The 27,974-nt window shown below is 48.5% G+C and overlaps 1 protein-coding gene across 1 annotated transcript; it reads right to left on the reverse strand.

Moving 5' to 3' along the window:
• Positions 1-408: 408 nt before the first annotated feature.
• On the reverse strand, positions 409-27,974 carry LOC144490100 (cytochrome b-c1 complex subunit 1, mitochondrial-like). The gene is made up of 13 exons (XM_078207909.1): positions 27,385-27,974; positions 26,440-26,580; positions 25,428-25,514; positions 24,424-24,547; positions 22,001-22,199; positions 19,774-19,853; positions 18,924-19,039; positions 17,405-17,548; positions 13,435-13,595; positions 10,054-10,139; positions 9,077-9,165; positions 3,926-4,001; positions 409-687 (listed from the first exon to the last, which is right to left on the reverse strand). Exons 1-13 carry the CDS (start codon positions 27,436-27,438, stop codon positions 623-625), a joined length of 1,422 nt encoding a protein of 473 aa, XP_078064035.1. The 5' UTR covers positions 27,439-27,974; the 3' UTR covers positions 409-622.

The following is a 27,974-nucleotide window of genomic DNA, read 5'->3' on the forward strand; positions in this document are numbered from 1 at the left end:
AATTCCATCAACATTGGATAAATACAGGGAGAGCAATTTGCCGGGTTATGGAGAGGAGAGCAGGAGCAGGGAGATTAACCAGATAGTTCAAAGAGCACAATGTAGGGAATGGTTTCCTCTGCTCCCTGAGGCAAGAGGATCTGACAACAGCTGCTCTTGGACGTATTCAGCATGAAGATCAAACGGTAAATGTGACTTTCTCTGAGTTCTCACCACAGAGACTGGGTACAGATTTCAGAGTGAGGACTGCCTCAGTCCCACAGCACCCAGTCTCCCATTGTTTGATGACCCTGTCCCCTCCAGCTGCTGTTACACGGCGATGCACCAATTCCCTTCCACAACACCGCCAGTGAACACATTAAGTGCTGATAGTGAATGTTCTGCTGCAGTCAGTGCATCACAAGCAGGTTTTCAGTTAGACAGGCAGCTTTAATTAGACCTTGAACAATATATGTTCTGTACAATTGGGTTATACAGTCTCAGATTAAACTGAGTCTCTTACACTTCAAACATGTTTTCCACCATTTGAAATTTACAACACAAATCCAATGATACAAAACATCTCACGAGACTGAGGACTCAAAGCAGAAACATCCCAATCGCCTCTGTTCCTGGAGCTGACTCACAGACGGAGCCAGTACATGGCACTCCGGATCCTGTTATAGTCTGGTAACTGCTCAATTGGACCTGCCAGGGAGACAGAAAACACTAACCAATGAATTCTGGAGAAAAGTGCCAGAGTGAAGTATTGGAGACCCGGGCTTCTCATTGCTGTGCTGTTCTCTAATTCTACTTACAAACACACACTGAAAGAACTTGGCACTGCTGTGATTGAGTGCTACATGTGTTCCAGGACACTTCTCAGTCCCAGGACATACAGTCATGGAGGTTTACAGCATGGAAACAGGCCCTTCGGCCCAACTTGTCCAAGCCGCCCTTTATTTTAAAACCCCTAAGCTAATCCCAATTGCCCGCATTTGGCCCATATCCCTCTATACCCATCGTACCCATGTAACAGTCTAAATGCTTTTTAAAAGACAAAATTGTACCCGCCTCTACTACTACCTCTGGCAGCTTGTCCCAGACACTCACCACCCTCTGTGTGAAAAAATTGCCCTTCTGGACACTTTTGTATTTCTCCCCTCTCACCTTAAACCTACGCCCTCTAGTTTTAGACTCCCCTACCTTTGGGAAAAGATATTGACTACCTAGCTGATCTATGCCCCTCATTATTTTATAGACCTCGATAAGGTCACCCCTCAACCTCCTACGTTCCAGAGAAAAAAGTCCCAGTCTATTCAGCCTCTCCTTATAACTCAAGTCCCGGCGGCATTCTAGTAAATCTTTTCTGCACTCTTTCTAGTTTAATAATATCCTTTCTATAATAGGATGACCAGAATTGCGCACAGTATTCCAAGTGTGGCCTTACCAATGTCTTGTACAACTTCAACAAGACATTCCAACTCCTGTATTCAATGTTCTGATCGATGAAACCAAGCATGCCAAATGCCTTCTTCACCACTCTGTCCACCTGTGACTCCACTTTCAACTACCCTGAAGAACTCTGCAGGAGTTCCTCAGGGTAATGTCCTAGGACCAACAATCTTCAGTTGCTTCATCAATGAGCTTCCTTCCATCATAAGGTCAGAATGTTTGCCGATGATTGCACAATGTTCAGCACCGCTTCAGTTGTCAGGGAGAAAATCGGACCTCTCAGGGACAAAGGAGGGGAATTATGCTTAGAACCCAAGGGAATAGGGGAGATCCTAAATGAATACTTTGCATCGGTATTCACGAAGGAGAGGGGCGTGTTAACCGGGAGTGTCTCGGAGGGAGGTGTTGACCCGTTAGAGAAAATCTCCATTACAAGAGAGGAAGTGTTAGGTTTTTTAGGGAACATTAAAACTGACAAAGCCCCAGGGCCTGATGGCATCTATCCTCGACTGCTCAGGGAGACGAGAGATGAAATTGCTGGGCCTCTGACGGAAATCTTTGTCGCTTCTTTGGACACGGGTGAGGTCCCTGAGGATTGGAGGATAGCGAATGTGGTCCCGTTGTTTAAGAAGAGTAGCAGGGATAACCCAGGAAATTATAGGCCGGTGAGCTTGACGTCCGTGGTAGGGAAGTTGTTGGAGAGGATTCTTAGAGACAGGATGTATGTGCATTTAGAACGGAACAATCTCATTAGTGACAGACAGCATGGTTTTGTAAGAGGGAGGTCGTGCCGTACAAATTTGGTGGAGTTTTTTGAGGAAGTGACAAAAACGGTTGATGAAGGAAGGGCCGTGGATGTCGTCTATATGGATTTCAGTAAGGCATTTGATAAAGTCCCACATGGCAGGTTGGTTAAGAAGGTTAAGGCTCATGGGATACAAGAAGTGGCTAGATGGGTGGAGAACTGGCTTGGCCATAGGAGACAGAGGGTAGTGGTCGGAGGGTCTTTTTCCGGCTGGAGGTCTGTGACCAGTGGTGTTCCGCAGGGCTCTGTACTGGGACCTCTGCTATTTGTGATATATATAAATGATTTGGAAGAAGGTGTAACTGGTGTAATCAGCAAGTTTGCGGATGACACGAAGATGGCTGGACTTGCGGATAGCGAAGAGCATTGTCGGGCAATACAGCAGGATATAGATAGGCTGGAAAATTGGGCGGAGAGGTGGCAGATGGAGTTTAATCCGGATAAATGCGAAGTGATGCATTTTGGAAGAAATAATGTGGGGAGGAGTTATACAATAAATGGCAGAGTCATCAGGAGTATAGAAACACAGAGGGACCTAGGTGTGCAAGTCCACAAATCCTTGAAGGTGGCAACACAGGTGGAGAAGGTGGTGAAGAAGGCATATGGTATGCTTGCCTTTATAGGACGGGGTATAGAGTATAAAAGCTGGAGTCTGATGATGCAGCTGTATAGAACGCTGGTTAGGCCGCATTTGGAGTACTGCGTCCAGTTCTGGTCGCCGCACTACCAGAAGGACGTGGCGGCGTTAGAGAGAGTGCAGAGAAGGTTTACCAGGATGTTGCCTGGTATGGAGGGTCTTAGCTATGAGGAGAGATTGGGTAAACTGGGGTTGTTCTCCCTGGAAAGATGGAGAATGAGGGGAGATCTAATAGAGGTGTACAAGATTATGAAGGGGATAGATAGGGTGAACAGTGGGAAGCTTTTTCCCAGGTCGGAGGTGACGATCACGAGGGGTCACGGGCTCAAGGTGAGAGGGGCGAAGTATAACTCAGATATCAGAGGGATGTTTTTTACATAGAGGGTGGTGGGGGCCTGGAATGCGCTGCCAAGTAGGGTGGTGGAGGCAGGCACGCTGACATCGTTTAAGACTTACCTGGATAGTCACATGAGCAGCCTGGGAATGGAGGGATACAAACGATTGGTCTAGTTGGACCAATGAGCGGCACAGGCTTGGAGGGCCGAAGGGCCCGTTTCCTGTGCTGTACTGTTCTTTGCTTGCGACTCCTCAGATACTGAAGCAGGCCATGTTCAAATGCAACAAGATCTGGACAATATCCAGAGTTGGGCTGATGAGTGGTAAGTAACATTCTTGCCACACAAGTGTCAGGCATTGACCATCACTCCATAACATTCAAAGTAAAAATAAGAAATCATCAAATAATCTTGAAACAGACAATACTGAATGCAGCATGTCCTGGATACAGGGAATCCAAACAGGGACACTGTCACATACCCTCCTTATACCACACATTGGATCCCAGGACTTTCCATTTCCTCTCCTGCTTTATAATCATTTCTCCTCTCCAATCTGTTCCCATGGCTTTTCAAACCCACACACTGTCATTCAACAGTGTGACTATTCTGCACTGAAGCCCTGGCCCCTCTCACCTCAATCAGCCCAATACACACAAACACAAAAGCACCATGGCTGCAGAATAACTATTGACTGAAAAGGATTTAACTTACCGACTGCCGCAACTGCAGGACACTTGTCATAGATATAACGGCTACACACGGCACGCAACATCCGGGCATCAACAGCCTGTTCCAGGAAACAATGCGTAAATCAGAGTGACACAGCGTAAATCACAGTGAGAGTGTAAATCAGAGTAACACAGTATAAAACAGGATGGCACTGAGGGGGACAACAGTGGGATGACAATTTCCCAGATCCTAGGGTGCCCCTTGGCTGGGGAGATATTTGTTGATAAAAGCAAAATACTGCAGATGCTGGAATGTGAAACAAAAACAGAAAACTCTGGAAAATCTCAGCATGTCTGACAGCATCTGTGGAGAGAGAATAGAGCCAACGTTTCGAGTCTGGATGTCCCTTCATTAAAGCATAGTTGTTGCATTGGTTTTAATTTTCCAAAACTCAGGGAAAGTTCCATCAGATTGGAAAATAGTGAATATAAATCCATAAATTTGAGAGAGAGAAAGCAGGAAACTATAGGCCAATTAGCTTAACATCTGTCATAGGAAAAACGTTAGAAGCCATTATTAAAATTACAGAGCAGTTGGAAAAATTCAAAGTAAACCGGCAGATTCAACATGGTTTTGTGAATGGGAAATCATGTTTCATCAATATAATGGCATACTTTGAAGGAGTCACATGTGCAGTAAATAAAGGGGAACCAGTGGATGTACGATTTCCAGAAGACATTTGATAAGGTGGCACATCAAATATTATTGCACAAAATAAATGCTCATGGTGTAGGGAAGATGTGAGGAGGACCTAAAGAGGCTATAAATGGATATAGATAGGCCAGGCCGGCACGATGGCACAGTGGTTAGCACTGCTGCCTCACAGCGTCAGGGACCCGGATTCAATTCCTGACTTGGGTCAGTCTGTGTGGAGTTTGCACATTCACCCCTTGTCTGCGTGAGTTTCTTCCGGGCACTCCGGTTTCCTCCCACAGTCCGAAATATGTGCTGGTTTGGTGCATTGGCCATGCTAAATTCTCCCTCGGTGTATCGGAACAGTAAGAAATCTCACAACACCAGGTTAAAGTCCAACAGGTTTATTTTGTAGCATGGGCTTTCGGAGCGCTGCCCCTTCATCAGGTGAGTGAAGAGTTGGGTTCACAAACAGGGCACATATAGACACAAACTCAGTAACAAGATAATGGTTGGAATGCGAGTCTTTACAGGTAATCAAGTCTTTACAGGTACAGACAATGCGAGTGGAGAGAGGGTTAAGCACAGGTTAAGGAGGTGCGAATAGTCTCAAGCCAGGATAGTTAGTGAGATTTTGCAAGCCCAGGCAAGTCAAAGAACAAAGAACAATACAGCACAGGAACAGGCCCTTCGGCCCTCCAAGCCCGCGCCGCTCCCCAGTCCAGGATTGAATCCTGAATCCAGGATCCCCACCCAATTTTCCAGCCTATCTACATACCAATATCCTATCCACCGAGCTGTCCCTCACAGCTACGATGCTTTGTTCATTACAACCTATTAACTTACCCCCACCCCCCCATTCCAGACCATGTGATCTCCAGGGAGAGGCGAAAACCCAGAGTGAAAAACCCCAGGGCCAATATGGGGAAAAAAAAATCTGGGAAATTCCTCTCCGACCCCCTGAGGCGATCGAAACGAGTCCAGGAGATCACAATGGCCCCGATCGGAAAATGCTTCCCAACCCTAGTCATTTCCACTTCCACGAACACCATATGAATCCCCTGCCCCCGAGACAGGTTCCCAACTATCCGCAGTATCACTCTGTACTGGCACCAGCAAGATGATCGTAGAATGAAGCCTTGAAACGAGAAACCAGGAACAATAAGTCGTGGGGGTTACAGATAGTGTGACATGAACTCAAGATCCCGGTTGAGGCCGTCCTCATGTGTGCGGAGCTTGACTATCAGTCTCTGCTCAGCGATTCTGTGTTGTCGTGTGTCGTGAAAGCTGCTTTGGAGAACGCTTACCCGAAGATCAGAGGCTGAATGCCCGTGACCGCTGGAGTGCTCCCCAACAGGAAGAGAACACTCCTGCCTGGTGATTGTCGAGCGGTGTTCATTCTTCCATAGTCGTAGCATCTGCATGGTCTCCCCAATGTACCATGCCTCGGGACATCCTTTCCTGCAGCATACAAAAGGTCATCTGGACTCGAAACGTCAGCTCTTTTCTCTCCTTACAGATGCTGTCAGACCTGCTGAGATTTTCCAGCATTTTCTCTTTTGGTTTCAGATTCCAGCATCCGCAGTAATTTGCTTTTATTTAAGCTCCACTCAGCCATCCCCAAAGGAGCATAAAACCCCAGAACACTATACTGGACGACGAAGGGTACTCTGTCCACCGTGTCCCGTGTTTGTCTTCTGAGGAGGTCGGTGCGGTTTTTCGCTGCGGCGCGTTGGAACTGTCGATCAATGAGTCCAGCGCCATATCCTGTTCTTACGAGGGCATCTTTCAGCGTCTGGCGGTGTCTGTTGCAATCCTCCTCATCTGAGCAGATCCCGTGTATACAGCGATCCAGATGAGACAGCCAATGAACCGGAACAGCCGACATAGATCTGCAGTGCAGCAACTGAAGAGGAAAGAATCAAATTGGACTCCTCCGGAAGGCCGCTGCCCTCGATTCGACATGTATGCCTAAGCTGTCAGGAAGTGCGTCAATGCCACATTCATCAGCTGCGCTCACAAGACAGCCCCGAACGTCACCCAAGTACAACGCAACGCCATCCGCGCTCTCAAGACCAACCGCAACATTGTCAAACTAGCAGACAAAGGAGGGGCCGTCATACTGAACAGTTCAGATTACTGCAAAGAAGTGTACCGACAACTGAACAACGAGGAACACAATAGAGTTACCCGCAGTTCCGACCAAATGACACACCCGTCAACTCAACAGCCTTCAGGAGAACAGTGACCACGACACCCCACAACCCTTGCCACAGCAACCTCTGCAAGATGTGTCGGATCATCGATACGGATGCCATCATCTCACGTGAGAACACCATCCACCAGGTACACGGTACATAATCTTGCAACTTGGCCAATGTTGTCTACCTGATACACTGCAGGAAAGGATGTCCCGAAGCATGGTACATTGGTGAGACCATGCAGATGCTACGACAACGGATGAATGGAAACCACTTGACAATCACCAGCAGGAGTGTTCCCTTCCTGTTGGGGAACACTTCAGCAGTGACAGGCATTCAGCCTCTGACCTTCGGGTAAGCGTTCTCCAAAGCAGCCTTCAAGACACACGACAACGCAGAATCACCGAGCAGAAACTGATAGCCAAGTTCCGCACACATGAGGACGGCCTCAACCGGGATCTTGAGTTCATGTCACACTATCTGTAACCCCCACGACTTGCCTCGGCTTGCAAAATCTCACTAACTGTCCTGGCTGGAGACAATTCGCACCTGTTTACCCTGTGCTTAATCCTCTCCACTCACATTGTCGGCACCTGCAAAGACTTGATTACCTGTTAAGACTCGCATTCCAACCATTATCTTGTAACTGAGTCTGTGTCTATATACGCCCTGTTTGTGAACACAACTCTTCATTCACCTGATGAAGGGGCAGCACTCCGAAAGCTCGTGCTACCAAATAAATCTATTGCACTTTTACCTGACGAGGGGATTTTCACAGTAACTTCATTGCAGTGTTAATGTAAGCCTACTTGTGACTAATAAATAAACAAGCTTTAAATGGTTAAGCAAAGATCTGGCCAGCGGAGAATGATGTTGGAAAGTGAGAAATAATCCATTTTGACAGGAAAAATAATACAATTATATTATCTAAATGTTGAGAGATTGCAGAGTTCTGAGATGCAGAGGGATCCAAGTGCCCTAGTGTATGAATCACAAAAGGTTATTATACAGGCACAGTGAGTAACTAGGAAAGCTAATAGAATGTTATTGTTTATTATGAGGGGAATTAATTACCAAAGTAGGGAGATGATGCTTCAGTTATACAGAGCATCAGTGAGACCACATCTGGAGTATTGTGTACGATACTGGTCTCCTTGCTTAAGGAAGGATGTAAATGCATTAGAAACAGTTCAGAGAAGGTTTACTAGAGTAACGCTCGGAATGGATGGGTTGTCTTATGAGGAAAGGCTGCAAAGTCTAGGTTTGTATCTGCTGGAGCTTAGAAGAGTAAGAGGCAACTTGACTGAAACATACAGGACACTGAGGGATATTGACAGGGTAGATGTGGAGAGGATGTTTCCTCTTGTGGGGAAATCTAGAACTAGGGGGGTCACTGTTTAAAAATAAAGGATTGCTCATTTATGATAGACACAAGGAGAATATTTCTCTCAGAGGGTGGAGAGTCTCTGGAACTCTCTTCCTCACAAGGCAATGGAAGCAGAGACTTTGAAAATTTTAATGGCAGAACTGGATAGATTCCTGATTAACAAGTGGGGTGAAAGGGTGTTCGGGGTCGGCAGGAATGTGGGGCTGAAATACAATCAGATCAGCCATGATCTCATTGGATGGTAGAGCAGCATCAAGGGGCCGAGTGGCCTACTCCAAATAATTCATATCTTTCTATGATACAGCATCTAATAACACTGTTGCAGCATTTACATCTCTACTAAAACTGCAAATCACACTGGGCTATGGGTTCCCCACACACTGACTCTCACTGGGGTACGGGTCCCACACACACTGACTCTCAGTGGGATACGGGTCCCACACACACTGACTCTCACTGGGATACGGGTCCCACACACACTGACTCTCAGTGGGATACGGGTCCCACACACACTGACTCTCACTGGGATACGGGTCCCACACACACTGACTCTCTCTGGGGTACGGGTCCCACACACACTGACTCTCACTGGGGTACGGGTCCCACACACACTGACTCTCACTGGGATACGGGTTCCACACACACTGACTCTCACTGGGGTACGGGTTCCACACACACTGACTCTCACTGGGATACGGGTCCCACACACACTGACTCTCACTGGGATACGGGTCCCACACACACACTGACTCTCACTGGGGTACGGGTCCCACACACACTGACTCTCACTGGGGTACGGGTTCCACACACACTGACTCTCACTGGGGTACGGGTCCCACACACACTGACTCTCACTGGGGTACAGGTTCCTCACACATCTGTTGGTTACAAGGAATTCAATATAATACGTACATCGATCCTGGCATTCCATTCTGCCAATGAGATTCGTCGACCGTAACTGAGGACCTGGCGTCCAATGTCTGCACATGTTGGTGTGGTGCCTGTGAACAAATGTGTACATTACTGAGCTCCAACACACCAATGGCACTGCACACATCTGACTTCTCTCTCTGTCTGGGTATGGGCCAGTGGTTACATCACTGCGACTGTGATTGGGGTACAGTCCATGGGCACGACCTCTGTGGTTTTTGCATTCCAGTCAGAGATCAGTTTGGTCTAATCAGAGGTTTGCTGGAACACAGTTAAGCCAGAGCGGACTGGTAACCCCACACAGCACCATGCTGCATTTATGTTTCAGCTCCACTGAACAGGGAACTCACGAGTGGTAAAGTTCAGCATTAAATATAACAGAGATTAACATAATTCCCAGCAATTCTGTTGAAGGGAGAAGATTTCCGGCCTATACAATACCACCTCATATGGACCTCAAGAGGTGTGCTGTCCTTGGAGAGGGGGTGCAATGCAGGAGTTCTTAGGGGGCTACATTAGGAGGGCAATTTGCATAGATTACATTTATGTTCCTTTGAGCTTTGAAGTTTCAAACTGATCAACATGTTTCAAATATTAAAAGGATTTGATGAGTTGATAGATGGAAACGATTCCCTCCTGCTGGGCAAAGCCCAGAACAAGGAGGTGAAACGTAGAGTCAGGCTGTTCAGGTGTGTCGTCAGGACGCACTTCCTCATACAGAGGAGGGAGAAAGTCTGGAACTCTCTCTCCCATAAACTATGGTCTGCGGGTCAATTGGAACTTTCAACCTGAGACTGAAGCATAATTGTTTTGTTGAGAAAGGGTCGGAAGAACATGGAACAAAGGCAAGAAAATGGAGTTAAGATACAGGCCAGCCAGAATGTAAATAAATGGTGTAAGAGGTTTGAGGAGCTGAATGACCCACTGTTCAGAATTTCTGTTACTGTTCTTCATCTTACCATCCAGTTGTGCCACTAGGTGTGTCTTCAGTGTATTTTTGGCTCGAGTCACCTCACTCTCTGTTACACTCGTGCAAAGACGCATCCTAAACAGAAAGACAAGCAAGCACCAGTCAAAATGTAAATGGGAAAACATGACATTCCCTCCCATTAAGCCTCTCCCTGCCACCCGCATCTGCTTCTCTCTCCGAGCGGTGGGGGTGTGGATGAATGACTTTTGAATCAGAGACCCTTACACACTTTGCAATGTGGGTGAGTGGTCAGTGACAAGGAGGGAACCTCGCTGCTTCTCCTGCTCCAAACTGCACAAGTCCCAGAGTTCTGCCGGCCAAGATCAGACAGCACAGTGACTGCACGAAGCTGAGAGCTCTGGTCACAATCAGTCAGCGAGCCTTTGCTTAAAACTTTAAAGGGAACTGAGGGACTGCTGTGTGCTCTGTCTCATGGAGACATGGCTCACTCCTGCTTCAACAGACTGTGCCCTACAACCGGAGGGCTTCTCAATCCACCGAATGGACCGTGCAGCAGCCTCAGGCAAGGCTAGGGGAGGTGGGGTCTGCCTTCTAATCAACACCTCTTGGTGCCTAGACATAGCAACGCTGTTGAGTTTCTGCTCCCCGGACCTAGAATACCCGACGCTAAAATGCTGCCCCTACTATCTTCCACAGAAGTTCACCTCCGTTATCCTTATAGCAGCTTACATCCCACCCCATGTGACGTGAAGACCGCACTGGACGAAATATACACCACCACAAATAGCCTTGAGACGAAACATCCCAAGGCCTTGTTCATTGTGGCTGGGGACTTCAATCAGGCCAAGCTCAAGAGCGTCCAACCAAGATACCACCAACACAACTCCTGTTCCATCAGAGGCTCAAACATCCTTGACCGCTGTTACACAAATATCAAACATGCCTACCGCTCTATCGCCCACCACTTTGGCAAATCAGACCACAAGACTATGCTCCTATTCCCGGCTTACAAGCAAAAATTGAAGCAGGAGAATCCATCAAAGAAAGTCGTGCAATGTTGGTCTGAGGAATCGGGATGATCTCCTACGGGGCTGCTTGGAGTCAGTGGATTGGTCAGTATTTAAAAACTCTACGACCAGCCTGAACGAGTACGCCACTACAGTAACTGACTTCATTAGTAAGAGCGTAGAAGTGTGTCAAAGAAACAAATCGTGTGTTTCCCAACCAGAAACCATGGACGAACAGGGATATCCACTGCTTGCTGAAGTCCAGGTCTGAGGCGTTCAAGTCGGACAACTCTGATCTATACAAGAAACCCAGATAGGATCTAAGGAGATCCATCAAAGATGCCAAAAGACAGTACCGGACCAAGCTAGAGTCCCAGGTTAGTCACACGGACCCTGGCTGACTATGGTAAGGTCTGCAAGACATAACAGGCTACAAGATGAAGGCATGTAAAATCACCGGCACCAATACATCCCTCTCCAATGAGCTCAACACATTCTATGTGCGTTTAGAGCAAGAGGTCAGCAAGAACACACCCTCCACCCCAGAAGCCTTGGATGAACCTATATCCGAGGTCACCATCGCAGACGTCACAGCAGCCTTCTTGAAAGTCAACCCACAGAAAGCGAGTGGCCCGGATGGGGTACCCGGATGAGCACTCAGATCCTGCGTGGATCAGCTGGTGGGAGTATTCACAGACATCTTCAACCTCTCTTTACAACAATCTGAGGTCCCTATCTGCTTCAAGAAGATGACCATCATCCCGGTACCAAAGAAAAGATAAGCAGCGTGCCTTAATGACTACCTTCCAGTAGCTCTGACATCCATCATTATGAAGTGCTTCGAAAGGTTAGCCATGGCACAAATCAATTCTAGCCTCCCGGACTGCCTGGATCCACTACAGTTCGCCTACCGCCACAACAGGTCCACAGCAGATGCCATCTCCCTGGCCCTGCACTCAACCCTGGAACACCTAGATAACAAAGACACCTATGTCAGACTCCTATTTATTGACTACAGCTCAACCTTCAACGTCATTATTCTTACAAAACTCATCTCCAAACTTCGTGGCCTGGGCCTCGGCACCTCCCTCTGTGACTGGATCCTGAACTTCCTAACTCACAGACCACAATCAGTAAGGATAGGCAACAACACCTCCTCCACGATCATCCCCAACACCGGTGCCTCACAAGGCTGTGTTCTCAGCCCCCTACTATACTCCTTATACACCTATGACCATGTGGTCAAATTCCCCTCCAACTCGATTTTCAAGTTTGCTGAGGACACCACTGTAGTGGGTCGGATCTCATACAATGATGAGACAGAGTACAGGAATGAGATAGGGAATCTGGTGAACTGATGCGGTGACAATAATCTCTCCCTCGATGTCAACAAAATGAAGGAGATTGTCATCGGCTTCAGGAAGTGTAAAGGAGAACATGCCCCTGTCGACATCAATGGGGACGAAGTAGAAAGGGTCGAGAGCTTCAAGATTTTAGGTGTCCAGATCACCAACCTGTCCTGGTCCCCCCCATGCCGACACTATAGTTAAGAAAGCCCCACCAACGCCTCTACTTTCTCAGGAGGCTAAGGAAATTTGTCCACTACAACTCTCACCAACTTTTACAGATGCTCCATAGAAAGCATCCTTTCTGGTTGTATCACAGCTTGGTATGGGCTCCTGCTCTGTCCAAGAACGCAAGAAACTACAAAAGGTCGTGAATGAAGCCCAATCCATCACGCAAACCAGCCTCCCATCCATTGACTCTGTCTACACTTCCTGCTGCCTCGGAAAAGCAGCCAGCATAATCAAGGACCACAAGTACCCTGGACATTCTCTCTTCCACCTTCTTCTGTCGGGAAAAAGGTACAAAACTCTATGGTCACATACCAACCAACTCAAGAACAGCTTCTTCCCTGCTGCCATCAGACTTTTGAATGGACCTACCTCGCATTAAGTTGATCTTTCTCTACACCCTGGCTATGACTGTAACACTACATTCTACTCTCTCTCCTTTCCTTCTCTATCTAGTCACCTGAGGAAGGAGCAGCGCTCCGAAAATAAACCTGTTGGACTTTAACCTGGTGTTGTGAGACTTCTCTCTATGAATGGTATGCTTTGTCTGTATAGCGTGCAAGAAACAATACTTTTCACTGTATGTTAATACACGTGACAATAATAAATCAAATCAAAATCTAACCCTGCAGTTGTTACAGGACCAAACTCCTCCTGTGTTAAGGTGTAGTCTGTACTTGATTGTTTGAATTCTTTGCAATAAACTCCCTCAGTTCCCTCGTTTAGAAGGCTTAATTTGAACAATTGAATAACTTCAATTTTTTCATCAGCTGATTACAGTAAGTAGAAGCAGATATTCCAGGGCCAGTATCGAAAGCAGACACTCACCATTCTCCCTGGGCAAAGTGCAGCATGTCTTCAATGTTCAATCCATCACAGACCAGATGTATTCCCCACAGCCCTGTGTCAGAGTAACACGTATTGAATGACTGGAAGCTGTGGCCCAGTTTATTCTCAACTGAAATCTGGGCCAGGCGACTCGACTGATTCTGCACAAAAAGAGAAGAAATAAGCATTTTACACTGTCCCCATCAAACACTCCCAGGACAGGTACAGCATGGGGTTAGATACAGAGTAAAGCTCCCTCTACACTGTCCCCATCAAACACTCCCAGGACAGGTACAGCACGGAGTTAGATACAGAGTAAAGCTCCCTCTACACTGTCCCCATCAAACACTCCCAGGACAGGTACAGCACGGGGTTAGATACAGAGTGAAGCTCCCCCTACACTGTCCCCATCAAACACTCCCAGGACAGGTACAGCACAGGGTTAGATACAGAGTAAAGCTCCCTCTACACTGTCCCCATCAAACACTCCCAGGACAGGTACAGCACTGGGTTAGATACAGAGTAAAGCTCCCTCTACACTGCCCCCATCAAACATTCCCAGGACAGGTACAGCACGGGGTTAGATACAGAGTAAAGCTCCCTCTACACTGTCCCCCATCAAACACCCCCAGGACAGGTACAGCACGGGGTTAGATACAGAGTAAAGCTCCCTCTACACTGTCCCCATCAAACACCCCCAGGACAGGTACAGCACGGGGTTAGATACAGAGTAAAGCTCCCTCTACACTGTCGCCCATCAAACACCCCCAGGACAGGTACAGCACGGGGTTAGATACAGAGTAAAGCTCCGTCTACACTGTCCCCATCAAACACTCCCAGGACAGGGACAGCACGGGGTTAGATACAGAGTAAAGCTCCCTCTACACTGTCCCCATCAAACACTCCCAGGACAGGTACAGCACAGGGTTAGATACAGAGTAAAGCTCCCTCTACACTGTCCCCATCAAACACTCCCAGGACAGGTACAGCACGGGGTTAGATACAGAGTAAAGCTCCCTCTACACCGTCCCAATCAAACACTCCCAGGACAGGTACAGCACGGGGTTAGATACAGAGTAAAGCTCCCTCTACACTGTCCCCCCATCAAACACTCCCAGGACAGGTACAGCACGGTGTTAGATACAGAGTAAAGCTCCCTCTACACTGTCCCCATCAAACACTCCCAGGACAGGTACAGCATGGGGTTAGATACAGAGTAAAGCTCCCTCTACACTGTCCCCATCAAACACTCCCAGGACAGGTACAGCATGGGGTTAGATACAGAGTAAAGCTCCCTCTACACTGTCCCCCATCAAACACTCCCAGGACAGGTACAGCATGGGGTTAGATACAGAGTAAAGCTCCCTCTACACTGTCCCCATCAAACACTCCCAGGACAGGTACAGCATGGGGTTCGATACAGAGTAAAGCCCCCTCTACACTGTCCCCCATCAAACACTCCCAGGACAGGTACAGTACGGGGTTAGATACAGAGTAAAGCTCCCTCTACACTGTCCCCATCAAACACTCCCAGGACAGGTACAGCACAGGGTTAGATACAGAGTAAAGCTCCCTCTACACTGTCCCCATCAAACACTCCCAGGACAGGTACAGCACGGGGTTAGATACAGAGTAAAGCTCCCTCTACACCGTCCCAATCAAACACTCCCAGGACAGGTACAGCACGGGGTTAGATACAGAGTAAAGCTCCCTCTACACTGTCCCCCCATCAAACACTCCCAGGACAGGTACAGCACGGTGTTAGATACAGAGTAAAGCTCCCTCTACACTGTCCCCATCAAACACTCCCAGGACAGGTACAGCATGGGGTTAGATACAGAGTAAAGCTCCCTCTACACTGTCCCCATCAAACACTCCCAGGACAGGTACAGCATGGGGTTAGATACAGAGTAAAGCTCCCTCTACACTGTCCCCCATCAAACACTCCCAGGACAGGTACAGCATGGGGTTAGATACAGAGTAAAGCTCCCTCTACACTGTCCCCATCAAACACTCCCAGGACAGGTACAGCATGGGGTTCGATACAGAGTAAAGCCCCCTCTACACTGTCCCCCATCAAACACTCTCAGGACAGGTACAGTACGGGGTTAGATACAGAGTAAAGCTCCCTCTACACTGTCCCCATCAAACACTCCCAGGACAGGTACAGCATGGGGTTAGATACAGAGTAAAGCCCCCTCTACACTGTCCCCCATCAAACACTCCCAGGACAGGTGCAGCACGGGGTTAGATACAGAGTAAAGTTCCCTCTACACTGTCCCCATCAAACACACCCAAGACAGCTACAGCATGAGGTTAGAGTTCACTCTGGTTCTATTAATGAGCCAGACTAGCTGGTCAATCATTCACATGCCCTGGCGTAGTATGGGCCCGATTGCTTCCTATATTGAATAACAGGGCTTGTTCCAGGAACCTTTCAGTAACTTAACATTATCCCATAATCTGCAATAACTTGAATTTATATGGGAATTTTCACAGTAACTTCATTGCAGTGTTAATGTAAGCCTACTTGTGACACTAATAAATAAACTTTATAAGGCACCTTAAATGTAGCAAAACATTCCAATGTGCTTCACAGCGGAGTTTTTAATCGAAGTTTACATTGAGTCACCGAAGGAGAGACTGGGACAGGTACCATAAACGTGGCCATAGAATGATGTTTTAAGGAGCATTAGTAAAGAGAGATGGAGTGTCAGAGAGGGTGAGGCTTATCAATGGAATTTCAGGGCTTAAAGCACAGGTTAAGAAGGCATATGGTGTCTTGGCGTTTATTGGTAGGGGGATTGAATTTAGGAGTCGTAGCGTTATGTTGCAACTGTACACAACTCTGGTGCGGCCGCACTTGGAGTACTGTGTGCAGTTCTGGTCCCCACATTACAGGAAGGATGTGGAGGCTTTGGAGAGGGTGCAGAGGAGGTTTACCAGGATGTTGCCTGGTATGGAGGGGAGATCCTATGAGGAGAGGCTGAGGGATTTGGGATTGTTTTCGCTGGAAAGGCGGCGGCTAAGAGGGGATCTTATTGAAACATATAAGATGATTAGAGGTTTAGATAGGGTGGATAGTGATAGCCTTTTTCCTCTGATGGAGAAATCCAGCACGAGGGGGCATGGCTTTAAATTGAGGGGGGGTAGTTATAGAACCGATGTCAGGGGTAGGTTCTTTACCCAGAGGGTGGTGAGGGATTGGAATGCCCTGCCAGCATCAGTAGTAAATGCGCCTAGTTTGGGGGCGTTTAAGAGATCCGTAGATAGGTTCATGGACGAAAAGAAATTGGTTTAGGTTGGAGGGTCACAGTTTTTTTTTTAACTGGTCGGTGCAACATCGTGGGCCGAAGGGCCTGTTCTGCGCTGTAATGTTCTATGTTCTATGTAACTCAGCAAAGGCCACCAATGGGGTGATTAGGCTGCACGAGACCAGAATTAGAGCAGTACAGAGGGTTGAAGACTGCAGGAGGTTCGAAAGGTTCACTCGACTCACTGAAGATGGGGTGAGGAGAATTTGTATCTTTCAGAGTGTCATTAATCTGTGGAATTCTCTTTCCCAGACAGCAGTGGAGGCTGGGGTCACTGAATATATTGCAGGTTGAGTTGGACAGATTTTCTGTAGACGGAGTCGAGGGTTATGGGGGAGCAGACAGTAAAGTGTAGATCAATCATGATCTTATTGAATAGCACAGCAGGCTTGAAGGGCTGAATGGCCTCCTCCTGCTCCTGTGATCTTTACTCCTAGGGTTTATCGGGGGTCGAAGCCACGGGGGAAAAATTAAAAATTAAAGTTTTGCTTCACTTTTGACAAGACAGGAGGAGTGATTAAGATTGTCCATCCACCATTGTGCAATGAGAGACCACCCGTACGGTGAGGTTCCGAGAGTCTCTCTGAGCCCCTCCTGCTGCTGCTCCAGAAACAAAGAGGTGGCTCCCACTTCTACAATTACACACAACTACTCACCGCCCCTCCCCCATATGTGCGGTCCCAGTTTCCAATGAGTGTGCTGGCAATCGAGAGAGGGACCACATCCGGACTGGACGCTCCAACACCCTCCACAGCGATGGCAATGTGTGCTAATGGCAGAGCATCATCTCGCACAAGGATCTGAAACCAAGGAGAAGGAATGTTCAACCTCACAACAGTAACACCTTTCAACTCCATGCACTGACGCTGCTGCTGCCAGGACGACAGTACGTATTTACCCAAAGTTCATAAGAAAACACAGGATGATGACCAGCGCTGAGACTTTGGGTCACGCACATCTGAGGGATGGAAAACTTCAATCATCCGCTGTCTACAAACTTCTCTGTGCATTAGCCTCAATGATGTGGAGATGCCGGCGTTGGACTGGGGTAAACACAGTAAGAAGTCTCACAACACCGGGTTAAAGTCCAACAGGTTTATTTGGTAGCAAAAGCCACTAGCTTTCGGAACAGGCTGTTCCTTCGTCAGGTAAGTGGTGTTGTTAGACTTGTTGTTAGACTTCTTACTGCATTAGCCTCAATCACAGTTCACTGCAGACATTCCCTAAACTGAACCTATGCTCTCTCTGCAGCTTCAGCCGAAGCCAAGCTCTCCAATTCTACAACTTGCCCCAATCTCTGACACATTAAATCTTCAATTTATTAATTCTGTTAAATCTTTTCCTAGAATAACCTGACTTGCCCTCTCCCTAGCAACCAATCCCAGTCCCTCACCCTCTGTGAGTAACCAATCCCAGTCCCTCGCCCACTCCCCAGTAACCAATCCCAGTCCCTTGCCCTCTCCCTAGCAACCAATCCCAGTCCCTCACCCACTCCCCAGTAACCAATCCCAGTCCCTTGCCCTCTCCCGAGCAACCAATCCCAGTCCCTCACCCTCTGTGAGTAACCAATCCCAGTCCCTCGCCCACTCCCAGTAACCAATCCCAGTCCCCCGCCCTCTCCCTAGCAACCAATCCCAGTCCCTCTCCCCAGCAACCAATCCCAGTCCCTCACCCTCTCTGAGTAACCAATCCCAGTCCCCCGCCCTCTCCCTAGCAACCAATCCCAGTCCCTCGCCGTCTCCCCAGTAACCAATCCCAGTCCCTCACCCTCTCCCCAGTAACCAATCCCAGTCCCTCGCCCTCTCCCCAGTAACCAATCCCATCTCTTCTCCTATGTTAAGGCTCTGGCTCCAGTTGTCTTGCCTGATTGAGGGTGTGAAGCTTTCCTCCTCACCCCTCCCCCAACATCCCATCTTCAATAATGGGGCTTTCACCTTATCCTCAATCTGATCGGAGGTCCGCCTCTCAAACTGCTTCCCCTTTCACTGGTTGCTGTTTCCAACCAGGTCAGTAATGCCCCAGTAATGCTTAAATCAGTGAATGTGGCACACCATGGAGATGGAAACTGTGAGCTTCTGTTCCAGGCTTAGTACCAGTCGAGGCAGGGAACAGTAAACATGACCAAGAGGCTGATAAGAGGGTAGACGGACTGGTTAGTGACACCGCAGGACTGACCTGACTTCCTGTGAAGCGGCAAGGAGCTAGCACAGGGATCGCATCATTCTTGTACTTGAAGGAAACCCCTCCAAAGTGCTCACGAGCTAAACCCACCACCTCATCATGGCGAATACCTGACAGGAGGGGAAGTAGATCTTACACTGTAATTATCCCACAGACAACACAATCACTCCTTATGCACTGAAATTACCCCTGAAGCCTTGTAATTTCTTCACTTTAGATTGTGATTACAAATCATAGAATGAGACAGCACAGGAGGAGGCCATTCGACCCATTGTTCCTATGCTGGTTCTATGAGAAAGCAATCCAATTATTCCCCTTATCCACTGTCTTTCCCCAATAATGTTCCCTTTACACATTTATCCATTTCCCTGTTTGAAAGTTACCACTGAGTTTTTAAATTTGATTTATTCTTTGATGGATGCAGTTATCTCTATCTGCCCTTGAACTGAGAAGCTTGCAAGGTCATTTCAGAAGGCAGCTAAGAGTTAACCACTTTGCTTCCACTGCACTTTCAGGTAGTATATTCCAGATCACAACAACCCACCGTGTAGAAAGTATTCTCATTTTCCATTTCTTTGCCAATTACCTCAAAACTGCCTCCTTTGGTTACCATTAGAGTTTATTATTTACCCTATCAAAATCATGGCTTTAAACACCTTCATTAAATAATGCTTTAACTTCTTCTGCTCAAAGGAGAACAACCTCAGTTATCCAGTCTCTCTATAACTAAGTCTCTTATCCCTGGTATTATTCTTGTAAATCTCCGTCCCCCCCCCGCCTCCTTCCTAAAGTCCGGTGCCCAGAATCGGAAACTATACACCAGCCGAGGTCGATTGTTTCTCACCTCCTGCTGCAGCTATAACCATTCGCGGAGCTTTGTAATGATTGCTCATGAATTCTGCAAGATTGCTGTGACTCAGAGACCTGAACAGCAGAAAGAAAATGCACCAATCAGAAGAATTAATTTTTATCAGAATGTTCAAAGGCAGGTTGTGTGACCATACTGTGCCTTTAAGAAATGTATTTTAATCATGTTTCTACAGGCCCTGGAAGTTGTCGGCACCGTGATGTCTGTGACCAGTGTCCTTTACTGCTGCTCAAGCAGTATAATAGATATCATATTGATTTTAATCTGGACTAATTAATACAGTGTTCTGGGGTTTTATGGTCCTTCGGAGCTTAAATAAAAGCAAATTACTGCGGATGCTGGAATCCGAAACCAAAAGAGAAAATGCTGGAGAATCTCAGCGGGTCTGGCAGCATCTGTAAGGAGAGAAAAGAGCTGACGTTTCGAGTCCAGATGACCCTTTGTCAAAGCCGACAAAGGGTCATCTACCCAGGCCAGGCCAATCCTACCTCCTCCACCATGCAATCCCCATAACCCCGTGCATTTACCATGGCTAATCCACCAAACCTTCACATCTTGGGATTCTATGTGGCAAATTAGCATGGCCAAAGGACATTAGTGAACCAGATAGGTTTTTACAACAATCAATGATAGTTTTATTGTTCCCATTACTGAGATTATTTTCAATTCCAGATTTTAGTAATTGAATTTAAATTCCACCAGTTGCTGTGGTAGGATTTGAACTTGTCTCAGATTATTAGCCTGGGCCTTCGGGTTACTAATCCAGTGGCATCACCACTTCACCACCATCTACTTCTCCCACAGTCTTTTGCTGTATTTAATTGGTTTATAAAATCATGAGGTGCACAGATGAAGTGAATAACCGAGGTCTTTTCCGCAGGGTAGGGGAGTCCAAAACTAGAGGGCATAGGTTTAAGGTGAGAGGGGAATCTGAGGAGCAACTTCTTCACAGAGGAAATTCGGCATGTCCGCTATGACTCTCATCAACTTTTACAGATGCACCATAGAAAGCATTGTTTCACAGCTTGGTATGGCTCCTGCTCCATCCAAGACCACAAGAAACTACAAAAGGTCGTGAATGTAGCCCAATCCATCACGCGAACCAGCCTCCCATCTATTGACTCTGTCTACACTTCCCGCTGCCTCGGGAAAAGCAGCCAGCATAATTAAGGACCCCACGCATCTTGGACATTCTCTCTTCCACCTTCTTCCATTGGGAAAAAGATACAAAAGTCTGAGGTCACGTACCAACCGACTCAAGAACAGCTTCTTCTCTGCTGCTGTCAGACTTTTGAATGGACCTACCTCGCATTAAGTTGATCTTTCTCTACACCCTAGCTATGACTGTAACACTACATTCTGCACTCTCTCATTTCCTTCTCTATGAATGGTATGCTTTGTCTGTAGAGCACAAGAAACAATACTTTTCACTGTATGTTAATACATGTGTGACAATAATAAATCAAATCAAATCAGAGGGTGGTGTGTATATGGAATGAGCTGCCAAAGGAGGTGGTAGGGGAGGTTACCATTCCAACATTTAGAAGACATTTGGACAGGTAGATAGATGGGAAAGGTTTAGCGGGATATGGGCTAAACACAGGCAAATGGGACTAGTTCAGTTTAGGAAACCTGGTCGGCACAGGCGAGTTGGGCCGAAGGACCTTTTTCCGTGCTGTATATCTCTGGACTCTAATCCACCTAACCCGCAAATCTTTCGAGTGTGGGAGGAAACTGGAGCACCTGGAGGAAACCCACGCAGACACAGGGAGAACGTGCAAACTCCACACAGTGATCCAAGGCCGGAATTGAACCCGGGTCCCTGGCGCTGTGAGGCAGCAGCGCTAACCACTGTGCCACCAAAAGTAATGCAAATGTTAAATCAAATTGAGAACTGACCAAAGTTAAAACAAAACATTACCCCAGAAGAAAGATGGCTGTGGTGTTTGGAGGTCAATCATTTCAACTCCAGGACATCTCTACAGGAGCTCCTCAGGGGAGTGTCCCAACCACCTTCAGCTCCTTCATCAATGACCTTCCTGCCATCATAAGGTCAGAAGTGGGGATGTTCTTTTTGTTTTTACTATATTCATGGGATGTGGGCACTGCTGGCTCTGCCTCTAGCTATTGTCCATCCCTAGTTGCCCTTGTGAAGATGGAGGTGAGCAATGCCCCCACAAAAGAACAAAACAAATCCACTCACTTGATGTTCTCAGTGGGCCCCACCACTGTGTAGCCAAGGGGCGTTCCCTGGAAGGCGGTGGCATGAAGATAATCAAAAACGACCTCCTCCAGGTTACTCTCCATCTCCTGCATCTCCTGCAGGATCAGCTTACGTCCACGTTCCGTTTCAGCTTCTGACGGTGAACTGCTCTGTATCAGATCGCCAAGCAACTCCACAGCTGCAAAAGGCAAATGCATCAGCTGAACTGTGTGTGACTTTAACCAGTGTGTAAGCTGCTTGAAGCGGCTGTAACTAGCATAACTACGGCAGTAACCAGCAGAGCTTGATCAGTTTAACAGGCATTAACTAGCTGAGACCAGTTTAACAAAGCAGTAACTAGCAGAGCTATCATGACAGTATCTAGCTATGAGAGCAGTAAATAGGAAAGTGTGCTAAAGTCATTCACAGATGGGCTGATACTTCTTCCCCCTCTCTATTCACTGCTGGCATGCAGTAGGTTTGGGTTTCCATCGTAACTAGGACTCCCCCCCCCACACCCCACCTTTCACCAATGAATGCAGATATAAATTTAATACAAAATTTGCCACCAATCCTTTCAACAATTAGTGGAGGAGTTATGACTGAGCCCAATTCTCTCCTATACATTTTCACCGAGATCCTGATAGGCTGAGGATCTGATCCCCGGGTAGCTGGGCCCATTGAGCTAGAGGCAAAGGTCAACACTGGGGACCCACTGACCTAGAGACAAGGGTCAGCACTGGGGACCCACTGACCTAGAGGCAAGGGTCAGCACTGGGGACCCACTGACCTAGAGACAAGGGTCAGCACTGGGGACCCACTGACCTAGAGGCAAGGGTCAGCACTGGGGACCCACTGACCTAGAGGCAAGGGTCAGCACTGGGGACCCACTGACCTAGAGGCAAAGGTCAACACTGGGGACCCACTGACCTAGAGACAAGGGTCAGCACTGGGGACCCACTGACCTAGAGACAAGGGTCAGCACTGGGGACCCACTGACCTAGAGACAAGGGTCAGCACTGGGGACCCACTGACCTAGGGACAAGGGTCAACATCGGGGACCCACTGACCATGAGGCAAGGGTCAATACTGGGGACCCACTGACCCAGAGACAAGGATCAGCATCAGGGACCTGTTGACCTAGAGGCAAGGGTCAACACTGGGGACCCACTGACCTAGGGACAAGGGTCAACATCGGGGACCCACTGACCTAGGGACAAGGGTCAACATCGGGGACCCACTGACCTAGGGACAAGGGTCAACATCGGGGACCCACTGACCATGAGGCAAGGGTCAATACTGGGGACCCACTGACCCAGAGACAAGGATCAGCATCAGGGACCTGTTGACCTAGAGGCAAGGGTCAACACTGGGGACCCAATGACCCAGAGGCAAGGGTCAACATCGGGGACCCACTGACCCAGAGGCAAGGGTCAACATCGGGGACCCACTGACCCAGAGGCAAGGGTCAATGCAAGGGGCCTACTGACCTTGGAATAATTCTGTATGTTTCAAATGAATCTCGGGCAAAACACCACCTGTTAAAATGCTGAGGGTTTCACACAATTAGAGTTTTAGAGCTATACAGCACGGAAACAGGCCCTTCGGCCCAACTTGTCCATGTTGATCAGGTTTCCTAAGCTGAACTAGTCCCATTTACCTGCGTTTGGGCGATATCCCTCTAAATCTTTCCCATCCATGCACCTGTCTAAATGTCTTTTAAATGATGTAATTGTACCTGCCTCCACCACCTCCTCTGGCAGCTCAGTCCATACACGCACCACTCTCTGGGTGAAAAAATTGCCCCTCAGGCCCTTTTAAATCTGTTCCCTCTCACCTTAATCCTAGTTTTGGAATCTCCTACCTCGGTTATTCACCTTATCTGTGCCCCTCATAATTTTATAAACCAATTAAATACAGCAAAAGACTGTGGGAGAAGTAGACGGTGCTGCAGTGATGATGCCACTGGGGACACAGGTTCAAATCTCACCACAGCAACTGGTGGAATTTAAAAATTCAATTACTAAAATCTGGAACTGAAAGCTACTCTCAGTAATAGTAACAATGAAACTATCATTGATTGTTGTACAAACCCATCTGGTTCACTAATGTCCTTGAAGGAAGGAAATCTGCCATCCTTACCTGGTCTGGCCTATATGTGACTCCAGAGCCACAGCAATGTGGTTGACTCTTAAATGCTTATCCAGCAACACCACATCCCATGAAAGAATGAAGAAAAAAAGAACTAACTGAATAGCTCATTCAAAAAACTAGCATCAATACAATGGGCCAAATGACCACCTCCTGTGGTAAATATTCACCAGTCTTAAGGGAGTTTATATCAATATAAATCCTGGTTACAGATAAAAGCACCAAATAAACATTCAGATTATCGTTAAAAATACTGTGGAAACATTTCACACCTTTTGGTAAATCCTTGGCCAATGACTTCATGTAGTAAGCAGTCTGCTCACGGGAGGTGTACGCACTCAGATGAGCCCCCAGGCTCTCCACCTCCTCCTCCATCTGAGAATGTTTCTTGGATCCCTGAAAACAGGACAATTTAACATTTCAAACTGGTTTTCTGAAATATTCCATTGTATCCAATTCTCCCCCTCATTCCCACTGCATCCCTGGACATTGTTGTTCATGACCCAATTCTCCACAACTCGGTGTGATCCAAAACTGTTCACACTCCCATCAAGTCTGAGTGTCACCTGAAGTTGAGTTTTCATATTTATAAAAAGCAGAAGGCCATTCAGCCCATCAGGTTTTCAGAGAGCAGGCCAGTTAGATCCACTCCCACTCTTTATCTGAACCCATCTTTTTTTTCTTTTTAAGTATTGATCCAATTCCCTTGTAACGGCAATGACAGAAATCTGTATCCACCACCCTCCCAGGTAGGCCATCCCAAATCTGTATCCATCCCTTACCAGGCAGGCCATTCCAAATCTGGATCCACCACCCTACTAGGCGGCCATTCCCAATCTGTTTCCATCCCCTACCAGGCGGGCCATTCCAAATCTGTATCCACCATCCTTCCAGACAGGCCATTCCAAATCTTAACCACTCACTGCGCAAGAAAGATTTTTATGCTGCCTCTTTGCCAATCACCTTGAAGCCGCTCACAAAAGGAAAATGCTGCAGCTGCTGGAAATCTGAAATAAAACAGAAGTTGCTGGGTAAACTCAGTGGGTCTGCCAGTATCTGTGGGGAGAGAAACAAGAACTCATGTTTCGCTCTGAAGTCATATTGGACTTGAAGCGTTAACGCTGTTTCTCTCTCCACAGATGCTGCACAGCCTGCTGAGTAGTTCCAGTATTTTTGGCTTGACTCTGTGCCCACCTGTCACCATTGGTAACAGTTTCTCTACTTTACCCCAATCTCTATTGCCCACGCGGGGAAGATGGACACTCCCGTAGCCTACCTTCAGAACCACATGTTCCAGGAAGTTTGAAACTCCGTTATTTTTCTCATTTTCGTACCGGCTTCCAACTTCGATCCACACACCGACCTGCACAAAGAGAGAGTAGTCAGAGCAGCGATTCACAAACAGCAACACGTCACTCCACCAGAAACATCCTGCTCCGGACTCAGAGGCTGCAATCGTTGTACACCGTGTCACTGAGCAGACACATGGAAAGCTCGGGTAGTCACATAAAAACAAGGAGCAGGAGTCGGCCATCTGGCCCCTCGAGCCTGCTCCGCCATTCAATAAGGTCATGGCTGATCTTTTTGTGGACTCAGTTCCACTTACCCACCCGCTCACCATAACCCTTAATTCCTTTACTGTTCAAAAAGTTATCCTTGCCTTAAAAACATTCAATGAGGTAGCCTCAGCTGCTTCACTGGGCAGCGAATTCCACAGATTCACAACCCTTCGTGTGAAGAAGTTCCTCCTCAACTCAGTCCTAAATCTGCTTCCCCTTATTTTGAGGCTGTGCCCCCCAGTTCTAGTTTCACCCGCCAGTGGAAACAACTTCCCTGCTTCTATCTCATCTATTCCTCTGGTGCCTTTGGGCCAGGAGAATAACTCTGGTTCCAGCTCACTCCCCCACTGCAACTACTAAAACATAGCAGTGCACCGATCTAGAATGATGTCAGCAAGCCTTCCCAGCCAAACAGTTTACTGAGATTCACTGTTCAAACTATCACAAAAGGTAGCCATTTGAGAGAGGGTTGGGAGGGTGACATGGAGCTCCGAGAAAGTGAGGAGTCGGGACTATAAGCGGAGGAGAGAGAAAGATTGTCTAGAAAAGAGGAAGAAAGCTGATAGAACATCAACAAATCAGTTTAACTTTGGGGTGCAAGAAACTGATTGATCCCCACCCACCCTGAGAAAGATCATCAAGCACAACTCCCTCGGAAAGAGGGCTCAGCCGAGAGCAGTGCTTTGAGGAGATAGTGTTGAAGAATGGAGCAGCAGCAAGAACACTCACTGTACATGTGGGATGGTCAGACTCCTCCGTGGCAACTCGCACCCCATTGTCCAGAGTTGAGAGCTGGGTCTCTGGGATATTGGCGACAGTCTGAGCGTAGGACACGGAGCTCTGAAACCGCTTGGCGGCAAACAGAGTCGGCTAAATGGGAAAGAACAACAGTCAGCTCAGCACGGACTCTCCCCCACCCCCTCCCTGGGAACACCCCCAAACCCCCCCCCGGAACACCCCCAAAACCCACCCCCCTGGAACACCCCCAAAACATCCCCCCCCGGAACACCCCCAAACCCCCCCCTCCCCCAGAACACCCCCAAACTCGCCCCGGAACACCCCCCCAAACCCCCCCCCCCGGGAACACCCCCAACACCTCCCCGGGAACACCCCCAAACATCCCCCCGGGAACACCCCCAAAACCTCCCCCCCCCCCAGGAACACCCCCAAACCCCCCCCCCCGGAACACCCCCAAAACCCCCCCCCCGGAACACCCCCAAACGCCCCCCCCCCCCGGGAACACCCCCAAACCCCCCCCCCCCGGAACACCCCCAAAACCCCCCCCCCGGAACACCCCCAAACGCCCCCCCCCAGGAACACCCCCAAACCCCCCCCCCGGAACACCCCCAAAACCCCCCCCGGAACACCCCCAGTCCCACCAACCCCAAACCATCAACCCCACCAGCTCAAACCCACCCCAGTCCCCAACATACCTTCAAACCCCCAAAACACAACCCCCCCCCCCCCCCCGACTCCCAACCCATCAACCCTCCCAGACCGCGAGCCCCCCCCCCGGCACACAGTCCCTCCCACCCCCTTGGCCTCTATTTGACCTTCTCACTCTCAGGCTCCGCTCTCTGTCCCGGGCCTCCTCCTGACTTTCACCCTGTGCTCGCTCCCTGACCGCTTCTGTCCCCCCCGGCCCGAGCCCCCGCTCCGGGCTCGGGTACTCACTCTGCCGGCCCGAACGAGCGCGTTCCCCGCTCGGAAGACCACCGCCGCCGCCATGTCTGCTCAGCCGGGGAGGATGCGCGCGCAACAGCACAGCGCCACCGTGCGGCCCGGCGGTATCAATGCTCTCGACACGGCGCGACCTGGAGGTATCACTGTTACTCCTGTCACAGCGCCACCATGCGGCCTGGCGGTATCACTATTACTCCTGTCACAGCGCCACCCTGCGGCCCGGCGGTATCACTATTACTCCTGTCACAGCGCCACCCTGCGGCCCGGCGGTATCGCTGTTACTCCTGTCACAGCGCCACAGTCGGCCTGGCAGCATCACTCGTCCCGCCACCCTGCGGCCGGATGATCGGTTTCCTCCCACAGTCTGAAAGACGTGCTGGTTAGAGTGCATTGGCCGTGCTAAATTCTCCCTCAGTGTACCCGAACAGGCGCCGGAGTGCGGCGACTAGGGGATTTTCACAGTAACTTCATTGCGGTGTTAATGTCAGCCTACTTGTGACAACAATAAATAAATCAACATTCTCCAATCTGAGGGAACCTCCCAGAATCGGCAAATTTGAGAAAATTAAAACCTGCAGCCT

This window comes from Mustelus asterias, unplaced genomic scaffold (genome assembly GCF_964213995.1).
Source record: "Mustelus asterias unplaced genomic scaffold, sMusAst1.hap1.1 HAP1_SCAFFOLD_2875, whole genome shotgun sequence".
In the NCBI taxonomy this organism is placed as follows: Eukaryota; Metazoa; Chordata; class Chondrichthyes; order Carcharhiniformes; family Triakidae; genus Mustelus; species Mustelus asterias.